Below are 18,444 nucleotides of genomic sequence, written 5' to 3'. Positions count from 1 at the left end.
ATGATCACTTCAGTGGCCTAGGTAGTTATAGTGTCCACCTTGGATGCGGAAAGTCATGGGTTTGAAACCCCACCTAATCATACCAAAGATTTATTTAAAAAATGGAGCTACTACATTGTCAGGAACAAAGGGATGAACATAACTTGCAGGACACTTCAACACTGCACTAGTTACAATAAAAAAAAATCAGTATCTCTCTAAATGCATCCAATATTAATTATCTATGTTGCAAATCTATTCTCTTTATCTCCTAACTAAAAATTATTGTAAAAAAATACTTAGAATTTTTTTAAAGCAATTTCCTTAGATGAGAATTGTATTTCTAAATGGAGTATTGTTTAAAGTGCATAGAAAGAGGCTGTCAAACTATATCAGAGGCTGTCAAACTATATTTCATATCCTGACAGAACTTTCAAAGTAAAAATCCAGAACAACCAAATAGAGAAAGTGCCTTATTATTAGAAACGTAAGCTATTCTTAGTGAGAGAAAACATTAAAAAGGCTCTGGAGTGTTAATTCCTCCAAGGCAATAAACCCTGGCTGTAAGTGATGGAATCTTATATCGAGGTATATTTGATAAAGACTATCATGATAGAACATAACTTGAAAATAGGGTATCAATGTATATGAAATCACGTTATAATTTAGGAATTTAATTAAGTATCAATGATGAAACAAAATTCAATCAATCTGATGGAATCCATGAAAACACCCATGTTATAAGAAGGCAGTGTTATAATAATTGTAATTACAACTCCACTTTGATTAGTCCCATAATTTCCTGGGAATGTATTATTAAACCTATCTGAACACACAATGAAATGCTACCTTAAACCTTACACAATTTTAAAATGGTTTTAACTTAGCTGAGAATAAATCATGAAATAAGAGCCTCATACAATTTTCTTTACATTGATTCCTCTCTGTATGCTTAACACTAATGACACTAGTTATTGAGGTTACGGAGGTTTGAGTGAGTTTTCAAAATATTGACCCCATTATTGAAATTGATTGTCTTTTCACATGTTATAATTCTGAAAATAAACCCATGCAATTAAATAATTTCTACATTGCTGAATGAATATTAATCAATACTGAACAAATCAGTGAAATTGAGGTAGAGTAGCCAAATTGATAAATACACCTTTTAAAAAATGGCTACTGAAGTCTCTACTACATATGATAACTCCAATGCCAACAGATCTAAATGCAAACACTAAAACTGTTTTATATATTAATTCATTATCTGAACAAAAGGCCTGAATGGATCTGATATCACTCACCTGACATACATAAGCGATTAATATGTGCAGATGTCACTCAAAGCCCAACTAATCCAAGATGTTGGCAATAGAGGCTACTCCTCTTTAATTGTCTCCCTTGAACATAGACTTTCTTTGATTGAAGCCTGTGTTCAAAGGGACCCCTATGCAATGGCCACCTCTTAACATACAAAGTGCCCAGCATAAAAGTGTAATTAATGTCAACATTGCCCCATCGTGAATGGACTGCCGCATGCTCCTTAAATGTTGGGATTTGTCACTGATGACTACAGCCTATTAATACACCCAAACATGATCAAGAGGACAAAAGCTAACAGCTTAAAAAGCACAGTATTGTTCTGCGAAAATTAGCATGATGTCTGGTTGTCATAAAATAAACACAGTATGGAAGAGAATAGAAGATGACCATGATAAGGTACCAGATTAAAATCAGTTGACCTGGTGACAAGCAATCTTATTTTGTAAGCACTAAACAGTAGATATAAGAACTGACCACGAGAGCTAAAATATAATTTGAAAGTAGTATGCTTGCCAACAAAGGAATAAATTATTGCAAAAGTGTAAAAAGTGTACCATGTTTAAAAGTGAAAGTGATTGTTCTAAATGAATGAAGATAATCTCTACCAATAAATTTGTCAAAAAGATTTGTAAAATTGTCAATCTACATTTTGCAGCAGGGGAAAAATGGAATGGAAATAGGCTATGTTATCATACTCTTGACTAGGTTGGAGAAATATGGGCTGGAATCAGATGTCTGTACCATGGTTTTATTAACAAAGTCTGCTTAAAAATGGTTTTGCAACATAACTGAGAAGTCATATTTTAAGTAACATTATGCAACTTTTATGGCATTAATTCCAAAACATACATGTAATTTTTAAATGCAATTATTAAATATCTAAGAAATGAGTTGAGCTCTTCTTACCGTAACTAGAAAGGAAACCCCAATTTTTTCTTGCTGCAGAATGGGTGACCATTTTAGAGTGGGACCATGGAACTGAGTTTGATGCAAATATGATCAGAAATACAGACTCTAGAATAGTAACAAGCTCAACCAAATGGATGGCAAAATACCTTATGCATGAATATCACTCATAAACAAAACTCAACAGATTCTGATGATATAAGCTTATGACCAAATGTCATCAAAATCAGAAAAACCAGCTCTAAAGTGGTAACAAGATTATTGCTTCTGATACATCATACACCCTCCCTCTCTACAAGTCCTCTATTTAAGTACTAGCATGTCATGACAAACTCTGGAGATTACTGACCCATGGGTCTAAATGACAATGATATGCAAAATGTTTAAGTGAACTTAAAGCCCAAAAGCATTTAGTTTTTTTATTAGGCTTACCATGATCACGACCCAAACCTTTAGACCCCAGAATCAGAAGCCTTCATGGTTATCTTATGTATCTGACACCCATGAAGTCTGGTCAAGAAACTTACACAAGAACAAATTTTATTTTGCATAATCCCTTTTTCTTTGATCCATAATGGTCCTTTTCTTCAATAGTTTCATCCCATAATCAACAGCCTTCCTCTATACCTTGAGTGCAAGCCCTCTGCAAACCTTTGTCAATGTATGTGGTCTAAAACTAAACTAATTAGATTAAAATTATTGTTTTCTTTTAGTTAATCACCTTCACCTTTTGCCTTTTGAGACCAAAATCAATAAGCTTTTTATCACTGAATGTGAAAGATATACACAAACTTTGGCGAAGATAAATGGTTGAGAACTGACATTTTGTAAAGAAACCTTTTTTCCAGTCAAAGTGACCTTGACCTCAGACACTTTGACTAGATTGACTTTCCTTACTCCTTTGACCTTCTGTTCCACATATCAGGAAGCTTTTTACTTCTCCCAAGTGTAAACCATTCACCATGTTTGCTCCTGATTTGTGATGCTAATGTTATTCAAAAATTATTTTTCTTCTATAGTCACTGTGACCTTGACCTTTGACTTTTTGACCCCAAAGCTAATAGCCAATATCATCTCATTAATAAGTGTGGATTTCACACTGAATCAAACTCACCTTTTTTATTGACTATATAAACTTGCATGCCAGGTTTGATGAGATTGAAATTTGTTGAGTATTCAGACACAAGTGTTGATGGACAAACAATGTAGGACAAAGGACCATACCATAAATTCACTTGGCTTCAGTCAGATGAGCTTAAAAACTGATATGCAAGTACACATAAATAATGTCAACACTAAATGAATTGTAATAATGCTCAAGTGTTGCAAATACATGAATATACAGCTGATAAAACCACTAAATGATGCAAATATGGAGAAGATTTTCACATTATACAAATTTATAAAGTACCTTCTTCATGTGAATATTTCACTAAACCCCAGACAGTTTCGTAACTTAACTGGTCTCTAAGTTTCTTATAAATGACACAAAAATATACTGAAGTTCATCATCCATCAAAATGTTTATGTTTTCATAACAAAAAAAACCCCAAAACAAACAAGATTCAACTTTGGGAACATGCATTAAGTAAAGCAGTTCTTTTAAACATTTGCCTCTAGCTCATTCATAAAAGATCACAAGAAAAAAATTAACAAAGTTAACCACCATCTGATATTTTGTTGTGCAACAATAAGCAGAACATGTGTGACATCTTTTGAAAATCATGCTATGTTCTGTTAGGACTATTTGAACATGAAATCAAAATCAAGAATCTTTTACATTATGCAACATTGTCTGGGGTAAAATTAGAATAAAATAATTTCTGATTAACTCTAAAGACTGGTCCAGAGAAAAAAATGGGATGGGGGTAGTCATATGGCACTTTCTGAATGAGCATACCTCACAAAAATTTAATTGCATTGGTCCACACATCCCTTAAAAAAAGGTCTAAATACAATCACCCATGTCCCACCCATATATAATTTCTGAGCCACCCACCCATTCACACCTTTCCCAGACCAGGATATTTTGTTTTTAATTATGCTATCCTAGTTAGCTCATTTTCAATAATAAAGACATGTATTGTACCCGACTTTGAGGTTTAGAGCAAGAATTTCATAATACAAAACCTTGAGAGCGAACTATAATTAGCACAAAATGATTATTTCCAATTTTACTAATTAACTTACATATACTGTATATACTCACTTAGATGTCAAGTCAAACTGCAAACAACAAAGATCCTGATCCATCATAGTACAATGCACTTGTAGATCAGGAACTGTATGTTTGTTCTACTGATTACTTCTTACAACTGCACAGATCCAAACCTGCTGGCACATTATGCAATGGCATATCTAGATTTGTGCATTTTTCTGTTGGGATCATCTTATAAGCAAGTATAGACGGTACTGATTCGAGCTAACCAGACTGAAACCCTACTGCATCTGGTCTTGTATAACTCGACCCCCTGATTACTGCACTAACAAAGACCTGCTGTCTGATATCAAAACATGGCTCAATGTATTCTTTGAACTTATGTCAAGCACCCTGATCTGCTGGTACATTTTGATGTAGATAATTGTAGTCTACACTGTAAACATTGTGTTATACATGTAAATATGATAAATTTTACCCTGAAAGTACAAGGATGACTTGGTAAATAAATTAAATTAAAATATACATCAGCATCAAAAATGTATAGCTTAGTCACCAAGACAGGATTTCAAAGTGTTTTTACAACTGAATATACACACCAAACATATCACCGGTAGCTTTATCTGATTCTCCTGGCTAGAGGACAAAGGGCTATAATTATTCAAGAACATAAATCACACTGATGTTTGACTCAAGTTTTCGTAGTTCAAATGTATGCATGATGGAAAACTATGGTAAAGACCACATGCAGTCAACACTCAATAATCCAATTTCTATATAGGTGTGAACAGTTTATGGAAAATCCTTAAAATTTAAAAGTTTATTAAGGTCCTGATAATTCTGGTGGTCTGAGGTCAGTGGGTCAATCTATTATTGCTGCAAACCCATAACATATTATCAGCACTGTCCAGTCAGACATTTACTATTTCTTAGTTGCTGCAATAAATTGAATACAATGTGCTGTTTAATCCTTTAAATATCTGAAAAAGTTGTAAGCATGCACAAATGCATGTCATGCAATAGCGAGAACAGTATTGCAAGATATTATGGGAAATGTGCACAGTAAGTATGCATGAAGAACATGCCAAGCATAAGCTTGTTGTTTGTCAAACATTTGTCTATCTTCAACGTCAGCTACACCCAGGTTGGGTTTACTAAATTTTGCATATCAGACTGGGTTGTTGGACCAAATCTGGGTTTATATGGACCTGGATGGTGTAAGATCCTACTCCTGAGTCAGAAACTAAATTTTCAGGCCTCAAATTTATATTATGCATCCAAATGCAAAACAGTCTAGATATCAAGGTATACAATGTTTGCAGATGGATATGCATTGTACTTAACAGACTGTTGCATGTGTAGTCAGATATCTCTGGTGAACAAATTTTCCTGGCATGTGGCTGATGAGCTTGGGAGTCAACTTGGCCAAAATAATCGAAGATAACTGTCAGTACACATTCAATAATCTGTTTACTGTACACTCTAACTAATAAATGGCATCATTCACTAGATGTACTAACATTACAAAGAAAAATGTAAAAAATTTAAGTAAATATGCTCAAAACTAAACTTCACTTGTAACTTCATTCAAGCCGATTAAGAAAATATTTGGCAATCTGGATGATATCATAATGTGCAAAGCTGGATGACATCATTATGTCATGAAGCATATACTTATCAATTGCTGTTGTAGTTATGGGGTTTAACATCATTTTTCAGCACATGATAGGCTATACATGGCAGCCAATATAACTGGTGGAGGAAGAACCAGGAAAAACTCCGGGGAAGAACCACTGACCACCGAAAAGCTACTGGCAAGCGTTGTCACTTACACACATTGTATTAATAATGTATACTGCTTGAAGATGAAGTATATATAGAATTTTTTTCAATTATCCTACATTTAATCTATTGGACAAAATCAGAACAATAACTTTGCAAACATGGTGCATTTCTTATAGGAATAACTTATAACTTACATCTGGAAAAGAGTGTGCGTGTGTGATTAGGAATTTTAATGTAACTTTAAAAAAATTTCAGTCATATGCAACAATGTCTGCAGTGTGGCAGTTTATAGTGATGTCTAGCACTGAGGCATCATGCTGCAGACATGTAGCATGCTGTCCCACCCAGTCACATTATCCTGACACCAGGCTGACCAGTCCTAACACTAACCTCTTAATGCTGAGCGCCTAGCAAGGCAGCTGTTAGTACCATTTTTGTAAGTCTTTGGTATGACTCTACTGGGGTTTGAACCCACGACCTCCCTCTTCCAAGGCAGATGCTCTAACCACTAGGCCAACGGAGTGGTCTTATCTTGGGAAGAGACTAGATGGCATATTAAAATGTTAGTCCATTGAAACAATTTCAAGGCTACATCAAAAACTTTAGTGTCTACTGCAGTAAACAGTATGCAGACCCTAGTCCATCTACTCCGATAAAAAATAGTTTCGGTTAAAAATTCTGGCTTTCATTGGTCCATCTGTTTGATAAAGTTAAAAAAGCACATTTTTAATTTAAAACTTCATTAATCACCTAGCTACCCCATCATCAATTAATGAAACAGTTAAATATATGGAAGCTGGATATATGAGATTAGACTGTAATTAATAAAAGTGAAAACTTGCACTCTTCTGACAACAAATACTAACAGAACTATGTTCAGTAAATAAGAATATCTTTGATTCATCAGGACTCAGAATACAGGTTTTACCACTAGCATTGCCTAACATGTTGATAAAACCCCAGGACACTCAATATTTGCACCATTACATAAAAGCAAGCACTCTTTCTGTACCTTGTGTGATCTCTGCTTTTCCATGTGCAAAACACTTGTTATACATGTGTTAATAAGAGTAATAATAATACTGAAAATATGGTATGATTTATGATGTCAGAACATCTGAGGTATATCATCCCAAATACTGGATTGAATGCCAGTTATAATTCATAGGTATAGATGATCAGAAAGAGAAATATATGAAACATCTTTTAGATCAAAGTGAAGAAAATGGAAGTTATGAGCTTTCAAAATCATTACAGGCATCTGATACCCTATTTGATCAGAAAGGAAAAAAAGTAAACTGTCACAAATAAACAAATACACTTATGCATAAACATGTACATGAACCGTGATAGTTGACAAAATACACAAAGGATAAATGTACAAAAAACCCTCTTCAGATGCCATACAAGATCTATACAAATTTAATAATAAAAGTATGGACAATCAAACTTCCATTCATTAAAAACTGTAAATCAATTTTCAGAAGGATCAATTTTCATGGTTGTGCAAAAATATGACATTTTGGTGGTACCTACATTTGTAGACTGGAAAAAAGATTTGTGATTTCCACTGTCCATCATGTCCCTAAATGTTTAGCAACCATGAAATCCATGAAAATCAGTGCGTAACAAAAAACACTGAATTCACAGAATTCAAATTCAAGTCAAATCCACATAAACTAATGTCTAAATTTGTACTCTCAAAAGAATGATTTAATATGTGAATTTGAAATGGCAATGAAGAGGTGTAGTATTGATGAGTTTTTATGAACAACTGCATGGTATACACCCATTCCCTCTCAATGTCCAAATGTAAATGGTGCATGTCCTGATCTGCTGGCAAAGGTGTGACCATTTTGCAAACTTCAAATCAAAATTGAAAATTCTTAACAAAGAGAGATCAATTATTTATATTTCCAAGATTATTTTTTCTGTTCATCCCTCAATGTTCATATTGTAAAAATGTCACAATTTTGTATACATTTACTCATGTTCAGCTATTCAAATCCAATCAACCTGACCATTAAAAAAATGATGGTCTTAACTTCTAATTCAAAAACATAAATGTGGCAAGACAAAATGTCATGTACATTCACATGCAGAGGACATCATGTAAGATTCTTGCCGACTTAATTCTGAAAAGTGGTCAATTATATTGACTCTGAACTAATTTTGTAAACATAATTGGCAGACAAGTAGATCAGGGAAGGTTCCATTATCAGATGGACCTTGATAAAAGAGAACTGATTGTACGCCATATTGCATCATTATTCTTGTCATTTCTGTAAGCCTGCAAGTCTTTGCCTGTCAGTCAAAACAAACAATAATCACTGGAAATTTATATATATATATATATATACACACGCATAAATATACATACATACACACATATATATATATATATATATATATATATATATATATATATATATATATATACACACACATATATATATATATATATATATATATATATATATATATATATATATATATATATATGTATATGTATATGTATAGTTTTATTAACATCCATGTACTATGAAATGATACCTCATCCTCTAAAAGATGAAAACTTGGTCTTTATCCATTATGGACTTTATTTTTTGGCAGTGAGATCTATACACTTAAAATACTGATGCAAAAGTATTCCTGAAGGTCTTTTTTCTTTAAACATTCAATAGCTCAGAGTTTAATTGAGGATAGTGACATACTTTCCTCTCAAACAGTGTTGCATATACCAGCAAAGATTGAGTCATTCACAGCCCTGTAAGACAAACAATTAGCCCTGATACCACAAAAAAAACAAAAAAACAGGATTTAACAAACATGTTCGGTAGATGCAAGTTGAGTAGCATCATGTGCAATGAGTTGTTCTAAATTAGTGGCATAATGTATTATTCAACAAGCTTCATAAATTTTATCTCTGCTAATAAAGAGATTGAGGTTCTACTGATCACATACTACAAAAGGTATGCTTGATTAATTGACACAAGTTTGTGATGTTGCTAGGTGTTACATAAATGTTATAATGCTTATCAAATGAATGCTGTGTTAGGAATAAGCTTACAGAATAATGAAGGTCAACTGTCAGTAGAAATATGAGGTACCATTCAAATTGGATGTGCATGCACACATAAATAAACGATGAATTTAACCATTTTATGTCTCATACACAAAAAATTCCAAACGAATGCACTATAAAATCACAAATGGAATGGTATAATCACTTCCTGAAGTATTATATACTCTGTCTCTTCCCATATTTATTTTTCCTACATGGACTCTTTATAACCTCATTTTACTAGGGATTTCATTTACTTAATTTCTAAACTTAGCAGACTTGATATATCAATCTCATTTTACATTTATGGCTTTTTAGGAAAAACTAGAATGACTAGAATGAGTTAGCAGCAATGGGTAGACCACAAAGGGCTGCACTCTCAACAATCTTCTTGGTGGGGCCCCAGGTGACCAAGTAGTCTATGGCACTCGCCTTTACAGATTACTGACACCTCTGTCTGTGATGTTTCAAATCTTTGGCTTGGTCAATGTGGGTGTGCGAAAAAGCCTGCCATTAGCTGCCCATGTATTATCACTGGGTCTTCCTGGTCTTTTCCCAGGTTATTCCTCCACCAGATATGCTAGCCCTATGTATAGCCTATCATGTGTTGAAAAACAGCATTAAAACTACAACAACAATCTGCTTGGCAGTACTTTAAATATACGAATTACTGTTGAAAAACCAATGTTTGGAGATGGGCATTCAGGGGCCATATACCTTCTAAATGACAATGTGAAATACTGGTGATACAACTCATTCAATGACTCATCAATATCATAAAAACACACATAAATACACAATAACTTTGGCTTAAGTGCAATATTCTTTTGTAAAGTTCTGCTGTGGAAAACAAAGTTAGGTGGATGGGCAATCAAGTGCAATAACTCTCGCAAACAATGTTGTGGACTGGTGAAAATGAAATATACTTGAGGTTTCATCAATCTGAAACCAGTACCACATTTGGTTGACATCCAGCAAAGTTTGGGGAAGTAATCTTGTAGAAAACGAAGTCAGGAGGGCAATCATTTAAGGACCATAACCCTTGTAAATAAAATTAAACCCAAATAAGGTATATGCATGTCCAGGAGATAGTGTGTATAACAATCCCAATAAGTTGACTGGTAACAGAGCTAAGCTGGTTACCAGCAACATTCCTGAGAATATCCTAAGACAACCATCAATGGTGATAATTCTATTAAATATGAAGCTGTTAAGACAGCATGCACAATGGCACAGCTAGGTCTGAGATAATGTACACACCAAATTATAACAGACTATGTTGACTGGTTCTGTGCTATGCTGGTTACATGGATATCTTGTAGGGTATATTCAATACTGATGGAAAAGGAAAACAACTTTGTCAAAATTGCACCTCAAAAGACAAACCATTTAAGCATATTTACCTTTAAAAGGCAATTCACCTATCAAATGGCATGAAATGTTTATGAATTGCAGAGCTATGCGGTTTATGAGAAGTGTGAACAGACAGACAGATGGAAAAGGAGATTGCTATAGTGCTCCCATATTTTAACATGGGGCTTGAATTGTATAAAGTTTAGAATTATTTTATAGATCTACGATGATCTGCATGTAAAATTGCCTGACTTTTTTCCATAACATCAATTTTGTATGTTGTAATCCATTCCTGATGGGTTATTTTTCATTTCAAAGCTGTATGTATTCATTTTTAAGCTTGTTATTCAAGTATGAGCATGGACTACATTTTTCAAGTTCATAGTCCAAGTTGCAAAGAACATGTCCAATTTCACAGTTCCACAAAAGAAATCCAAGAAATATCTTCCATTGATATGCATTTCACATATGACAGATCTGAATCTTTTGGATCATTTGAAATCGTTTATCAGTCAATTACACTCCATGCATCACCACAGACACATAAGAGAAGTTATAAATCTGACAAAGACTCATTTGAATTCAACTTCTGTTGTACAGATATTAGAATTTTCCTTTTGTTACTTTAAAATCCTTCAATACATTTTAATCCACATATGACAAATCAATGTTAATTTGGTCACTTCTCATCCAACAGCAGATAACTTCCTACAGATTTCATTTTCAACATTTTGTTTGAAGATGAATTGGCACATTTCCGGATTTATATATCCCTGCTGGCTGTTCTTTGTGGCTCCCCTGTTGGCAACTCCTCTATACTGATCTGCATTGCTAAGGACAAAAGTCGGTTGATTTCTGGTGTCTCCGCTTTAAATCCTTGTTTATCTGTGATGACATAAGTGACACCACCTCATTACTGGTTATTCTGCTTCTTCCCTGGACATTACTGGCTCGTGGATTTGGACCTGCATGACTACCAAAATCATAAGGCTGAAAATGAAGAGTTGATACTTTGTTCCTCCAGATCTGTTGACTGCATGATGTAATGGATGGTCTTACCAAAATGATCTCTCTTGGCATGGTACATCATGGATGTTTCTATAAGATTCTATGTAGACTTTTTGGCATCATGTTGTCTGCATCATCCAAAGCATTGGTTGAAGACTTGTCAAAGTAAAACAAGCAACGCAAGCTCTGTTGGTGCTATCTTGCTGCTCCTGTAAATGCAACTTGTATGACATTGCCCTTGTTGCTATGTTACCACTGTGCTCTTGGCCATTCTCAGCATGAACCTGTCATATCAGCTGATCTTTCAATGCATACTCATCTTAATTCCTCTTCCAAATCATTTTTCTCATCTGCTGCATTTTTTAAATTTTCCCCTCCTCATATGATAAAAACTGTAGTCCATCCTGCAGACTTGGCTGGCTACACTGCAAATTCATCCTTGCATCTTGGCGACATCACTGGAGGAAATTCTGTCTGCATCTGCTGAACCTATTGTGATGATTTATCCCTTTGACCTCACAATCAGGGAAAATTGTTGGGTCTTCTGGACACGTCTTATGTGTTGATCTCTCTGTACAAGCAAGATTATGGATTCATGTCTCATCTGGAATATGTTATCTAACCCCATTAGTTGAGACATTCTCTTGACAGACTGTTTACATCACCTCTTCTTCTTGCAGACTGTGGTTCCTTGCACTTTCTGTATTATATGGTTCATGAAGAATCCATATAAACTCCACCTTCTAGACCAGCTTTTGAGTTTTGGCATATTCATAAAGCTTGTTGCAGCTAAATTTGGACTTTGGCTGATATGGTGCATGTGGGATTCCGGCAGCTACTAGGGACAATTGGATACTTTACTCTCTTAGATATATGGGTAATGTGGACAAATATGACGAGATGATATGGTTGGACACATTCATTTAACTGAAGATATTTACCTTATATATTATAGGAAAAACTCTTCATGATGTTTTCTTCATCTTCAATGAATATCTCAACATTGGGCTGATATTAATTCTGAGGGTTTTAATTTTATGACTCTAACAGCTTCAACATTTTTTCAAGATTTCAGATGGGTGGCAAGATCTTGTTCTCAAAATCTCTGATTTTTGCTGACATCCGGTCTTGGATGATCTTGTCCGGCTTATAATATCTAATGGTTTATATCCTGTATCATTGGTTGGTTAATATCCTGGATTGCTGTCTAGATGAATGATATCACAACCTGTTAACTTGCTGATGTGTTCCCTAGTGGTCTGGTTGATATATCCTGCCTTGTTATCACATTTTTCCTGGTAAATATCCCACCTTGTTGTCTCAATGATAACCTGGTTTGTTAACTAGCTGATATGTTCCCTAGTGGTTTAATTGTTGTATCTGCCTTGCTGTCATGATGACTGATATCTAGTCCAGTAAATGGGTTGATATCATGCCTCTCCTGATAAATATCCTACCATGTTGTCTAGATGATAACATGCTTTGTTTACGGGCTCATGTGTTGGCTAGTGGTTTGGTTGATGTATCCTTCGTTGCTGTCATGATAACAGATATCTAGTCCAGTTAATGGGTTGATATCTTGCTTTTCCTGATAAATATCCTACCTTGTGGTCTAGATCATATCTTGTCATCCTTGTACTAGCAATGATTCGCTTGTTTGTTATCCATGTTTGCCTAAAATAGTGCCTCCAAATAAAAAAATTCCCTGAAATCTTTTATAATACAAAGCATACTAATCTGAAATATGAGTATGATTTTCAAATCTTCTCATACAAAGTTCATTGTGCCTTGTAAGCTAAATTATCTCAAATTCTGTCCATATTAGAGTCTTGCTCACAATTTTTCACCAGTGATCACAATTAGAATAATACTGTATGCTAAATATGAATTTCCAAAATTTATTTTTCATCAAAGTGTCTGCTATTTAAGTAGTAGAAGCACAATAATATTTCCTTATTTGAAAAAGTCCATGGCAAAAACAGTTCTATTTTTCCCTATATAAACAATTTTGCACTCTTTTTTTTCCATTGAATTATTCCATTTTGATCCAGTATGAAATCCTTCAACTTTAGTCATCTTTGGCATCCCTGAAAATTACCCTGATCAGAAGCTTTTTCTCTTGAACTGTTGAAATTCCAAATTCTTCGCAAAATTTTACTCCGATGGCATATTAACCTTTATTTCCACTTGTGTTGTGACAGATACGTAGGTTTCAAAACTGAAGGTTTGCTCCTGTGTTTCTTGCTCTTCTTATGATTATCAAAAGAAAACTGAGACCCTCCTTTAAAGACTGTGGTTGACCTTAACCAGACCTTCCCTAAACCTCATTACAATTAACCAAAAGCTCCCCATCACCCTCATGCTTTAAAATAATTATTTCTCTTTCTGCCCATCAGAGTGATCTTCTTTCTGTTATGCTTTGCCCCTTTTCTTCTGTTCCTTGGTTCTGCTGAACATCCTAGGAAGATGGACCACAACCCTAAAAACTTAAAAAAGCAAAATTAATGGGTAGAAGGCATTAATAGACTCTTTCATCACAGCAAACAGGCTTTCCCTGGACTGGTGTTGTAGATGTATTCGTTTCCTGAGGTGTGGCATCAAACACATCTCACCATCACAAAAACAACTAGGAACCAACCTCCATCATAGTGGCAGCTTGTATCTCAGGCATACTAACCTTTGAAAGTGATGCTTCCAGCCGCCTTCTTTTGGAATCTGTAAAAGAAAAAAATGAAAATTTACTACAAATATTTCCTATATTTAAGATTCATTAGTGATATTCAAACCAACTGATTTTCAGTTGTGTTGAAAATACTTTTACTATATTTCACTAAATATAGGAAACATACCATTTCTATTAAACGTACCAAACATCTCAGCCACAAATTGAAATATTCTCATCAACTTTCTTATTTGCATAAAAACGTTAAACAGAAATTCTGTTACTGAATTATAATCATATTTTTGATACAAAAATTGTATCATATGTATATGTATACTCCTACAACAGCAATCAATTACATTTATCATTGTATAACGTGCACCCTACTAGAACAGAATCAACCTAAATCCAGTGATTTCTCTATGATTTTTATACAGAGGTGGAAAATCCACTCTGACAGTTTCATAAGGGGGAACGGGTTTCAAGTTTTAAAGGATACAGATTTTATAAGAACACATTAATCATGTTTCAAAAAATGTACGTGATAAATAGCTTTTAATGAATAAGGATAAGCTCTTTACAGTTGTGTTTTTTCACTGCCATAATTAGTGGCACCAGTCATATTATTATGACAAAGGCACTAAGTATTTCCTTTAGAACTGTCTGCAATAACAGAGTCATTATCACCAAACTCAAACTGATCAAGAAAGTGCTTGAGTACAACAGTTAATCTAGATGTCAAGCCCTTCTATGATCAGTTTAAACTTTGATAGTATTAATTAACATTACAGGTTTTGTTATGCTCAGAACAGATGGACTATGCATAATTTTTTTTCAATCACTCATTTTTACAAATAAAGCAAAGATTCAAACAATCCTGAAGAAAACATTACAAATCTGATGTTACAGACTGGCCTGTGTGAGTGTGGAACATGTGATCCTTGGGTTACAAGTCAATTGTTTCACAAATTAAGCTAATGTGGCTTCCCTCATGAATGCTATGGTGTGCATTATGCTTCATTTTAGCATAATTGCTTGTGAAAAGTTGGAATTTTGAACGTTTTTGAGCAATATAATACAATAAAAAATTACAGGTTAATGAAATTTTATAACAAACTTACTTGCTTCCAAGTAGGGTCATTACAGAGAAGACAGGACAGTGTACCCTGTCACCATGTCCATAAATATCTGAATGATTATTTAAGACAAGTCCTAAGAGGGCCTGAAGTTGCTCACCTGATATCTGTCTAATAACCATATGCAGAAGCAGTTGGGCATGATATCTGGGTAGTTGGATGCTATTTGTTGAAATGTCTTCCTATATTATTGATTGCATATGTTATGAAAACAACTGTTTTCAAGTTTTTGTAAATTCTGCACTGATCACCATAATTTGTGACACATAAGCATCATATATCCAATGCTGAAAGGCCTTTATGCCATGATGATTCTGTCAAGGTGATCAAAATTCTGATGAAAGGATGCTGTGAAGTCATTCAACATTATTCTTATTTCAGTAATGGTGGCCATATTTGACGGCAGATCAACATTACTTTTACAAACTTTAAAATTCTTCTTAATGCAAGGATACATTGTCAAATTACCGAAAATCTTCAGAACATTTAATAAATTATTCAAAGTGTGCCATTAAAGACCCCTCACTTAAATCAAACCCATTAATTAAGAAAGTATTGCAATCACAGGAACATGGTTCATATAAAAATCTCAGGACTAAATCTACTGACTGGTCATGTGCTAATTCAAATCCAGTAAAAAGATGAAATATAGGTCACAAGAAATTTATATTGTAGGGGTAGCACCAGAAGGAATGCATATCACCATGAATTTCATGATTCAAGCGTTAACAATGCATAAACAGTGCCAAAGTAATAAACATCAAATGCAGATTAAGGTTATACCAGTGAAGGATAAAATGTGGGCTATTCTCATCCACTTCCACAGATGGTGGGGAGGGGGACCCCGAGTGGCTGAGTGGTCTAAAGTGCTTACCGTTATGGATCACTGCCATCTCACCTCTGTCTGCATGGTTCAAGTCTCAGGCTCGGCAAATGTGTGTACATGAGAAAGCTTGCCAGTAGCTTCTTGTGGTTGATGATTCTTTCCAGGGTTTTCCTGGGTTCTTCCTCCACCATTTATATGGCTGCCATATAAAGCCTATCTTGTGCTGAAAAATGGCATTAAACCCTACATCTTCTGCAATTATGGAATAGCGCTCAAGATGCAATCCATTACCAATTTTCATAATTCTACACAGAAGTGTATGTATGCAGATTGTAAAAAAAACTCTGTGGTCATGAGCTGTATGTGAGTAACTTGCCTACAGTGATTTTTTTTAGTATGAGGTGCTAGCACAAAGGCATCTAGTCTGATGATTCTGGTTTAAGTTAAAAAACATGTTACCAAATTTAATGAAATATGAAATCTGGCTGGCTAAGACCTACTTTTGTGATGAATGTGTAGTACTTGTAAAGATGCATCCCATGAATAAGTTTCATGATTCCAGGTAAAAAAAGTGTTATTCAGGATAAAAAAAAAAAAACCTGAGCTGAATTGAAAATTGTAACCAAGAATGTACAAATAATATAACATATGTACAAAGTTAGTCCTCATAACCCTCACCCCTGGAGTGGCTGTTATGAAACCTGTTGCTCTGAACCAAAAGAGTAATGAATGGTTGAGATGCAGTGGGACTGTACTTTTACATACACTTTTAGATATGCAGATTCTCACGCAGACACAAGGATAGTACAACAACTCTCTGCTGCATTTTATTGGCAAACCAAAACAATGCTCCTTCAATTAACCCATTTCCATCAAATAAAACTGGGCTTGACAGATGAAGGTCTCATTCATAATCACTAATGCCTGAATATACAAAATGACTGAACAAACCACATGACAGTATATTCAAGCTCTTCAGTAACAGATCATAGCCTGTGTTTTTGTGAAAATTTACACCAAAACTATAGTGTAATCATAAAAATAAAAAGCTCTTCATGCTGTCTTTCACTCACCTCGTTCATCAGCATGTCTTGGTGAGTCATCTGCATTATGATGATGGCTTTTGTGTCCTCCGCTTCCAGTAGATACCACACTGACACCTCTTTCCGGATCCGTTTCTCGCTCTGTATGGACATCTTTTCGATCTCGTTCAAAGTCCTTCTCACGCTCACGGCTGATGCTTCTCTTTAGTTTGATCTTTTCATGTTTCTCCTCCCTCCTTGCCTCTCGTTCCTTGTCACGTTCTTTTTCTTTTTTTTCGGATTTTGTCTCTTCCTTTATCTCTTTCTCTCTAGGCTCTTTAGGAGTTTTAATTATCTCTGTTTTGATATCTTTACCAGATTTATCTTTTCCTTCCTTTGCCTCTTCTTTGTTGTTTTTCTCAGGTTTTTGTCCTTTATCAGATTTAGGTATTTTGTCAACCTTCTCTTGTCCTTTTTCAGATTTTGGTGTTTTGTCCACCTTCTCTTCTTTGACTTTCTCCCTGTCATTGTTTACTGGTGGTTTCTTTTCATCTGAAACAGTCTGATCCTTGTTCCCTTTGTCTTCTTTCTTTTCTTTTGCTTTTTCCTTTTCCTTATTTTTCTCTTTCTTCAAACTGAAAAAGATATGCTAAATGATTTTTCTTCTAAAACGTTAATGGAATAAACTGGTATAGTGCGACCCCCTATAAAGTGCCACGAGAAAGCGCAAATTCAGATATAATGCAGTTGTGGCATGGCTCCCAAAATTTCATATATTTCACATATTCAGTCGCACATGAAAAAATTGTGTTCTCAAAGTACGTGAAACAGTGTATAAAAAATGTATGATCATTTTGGGAAAGAAATCATGTATGGATTCGAATATAACACGATCATGGCATGGTTCCTGAAATTTTTAATACATGTGTATTTTTCTCGTACCTGGAATATTTTTTTTTTTTTAAGTACAAGAAATAGTGTGCAAATTGTTTATTATCATTTGGGGGAAGAGTTTGCTTATGAATTCAAATAAAATATGATCACGGTGTATCTTCTGAAATTTAACAATTTCACCAGGTTCTTGAAGTGTTATGCCAAAATAAACATTATCGGAAATGTCACTTATTACTGATCCATGAGTAAAGCGAATAAGTCATCTTTGTGATTGTCTTCAATTAATTCTGTATACAATCATTGCTCAAACAATAGCTTACATGTATTT

The 18,444-nt window shown here is 34.5% G+C and overlaps 1 protein-coding gene across 2 annotated transcripts in view; it reads right to left on the bottom strand.

Moving 5' to 3' along the window:
* LOC149798387 (THO complex subunit 2-like) overlaps positions 1-18,444 on the bottom strand; it is a 124,282-nt gene that overhangs the window by 37,939 nt on the left and 67,899 nt on the right. For both annotated transcript variants that reach the window (XM_089963569.1, XM_089963570.1), the window contains exons 33-34: positions 17,274-17,857; positions 14,254-14,291 (exon numbers count right to left, since the gene is read on the bottom strand). In XM_089963569.1, the coding sequence (XP_089819695.1) occupies positions 14,254-14,291; positions 17,274-17,857 (622 nt within the window). The remainder of the gene's footprint in view (positions 1-14,253; positions 14,292-17,273; positions 17,858-18,444) is intronic.

The sequence above is a fragment of the Sinohyriopsis cumingii genome, chromosome 6 (genome assembly GCF_028554795.1).
Source record: "Sinohyriopsis cumingii isolate HCF-2022 chromosome 6, ASM2855479v2, whole genome shotgun sequence".
Lineage (NCBI taxonomy): Eukaryota > Metazoa > Mollusca > Bivalvia > Unionida > Unionidae > Sinohyriopsis > Sinohyriopsis cumingii.
The sequence above is the reverse complement of the archived record's forward strand: the minus strand, read 5'-3'. Positions and strand labels throughout refer to the sequence as shown.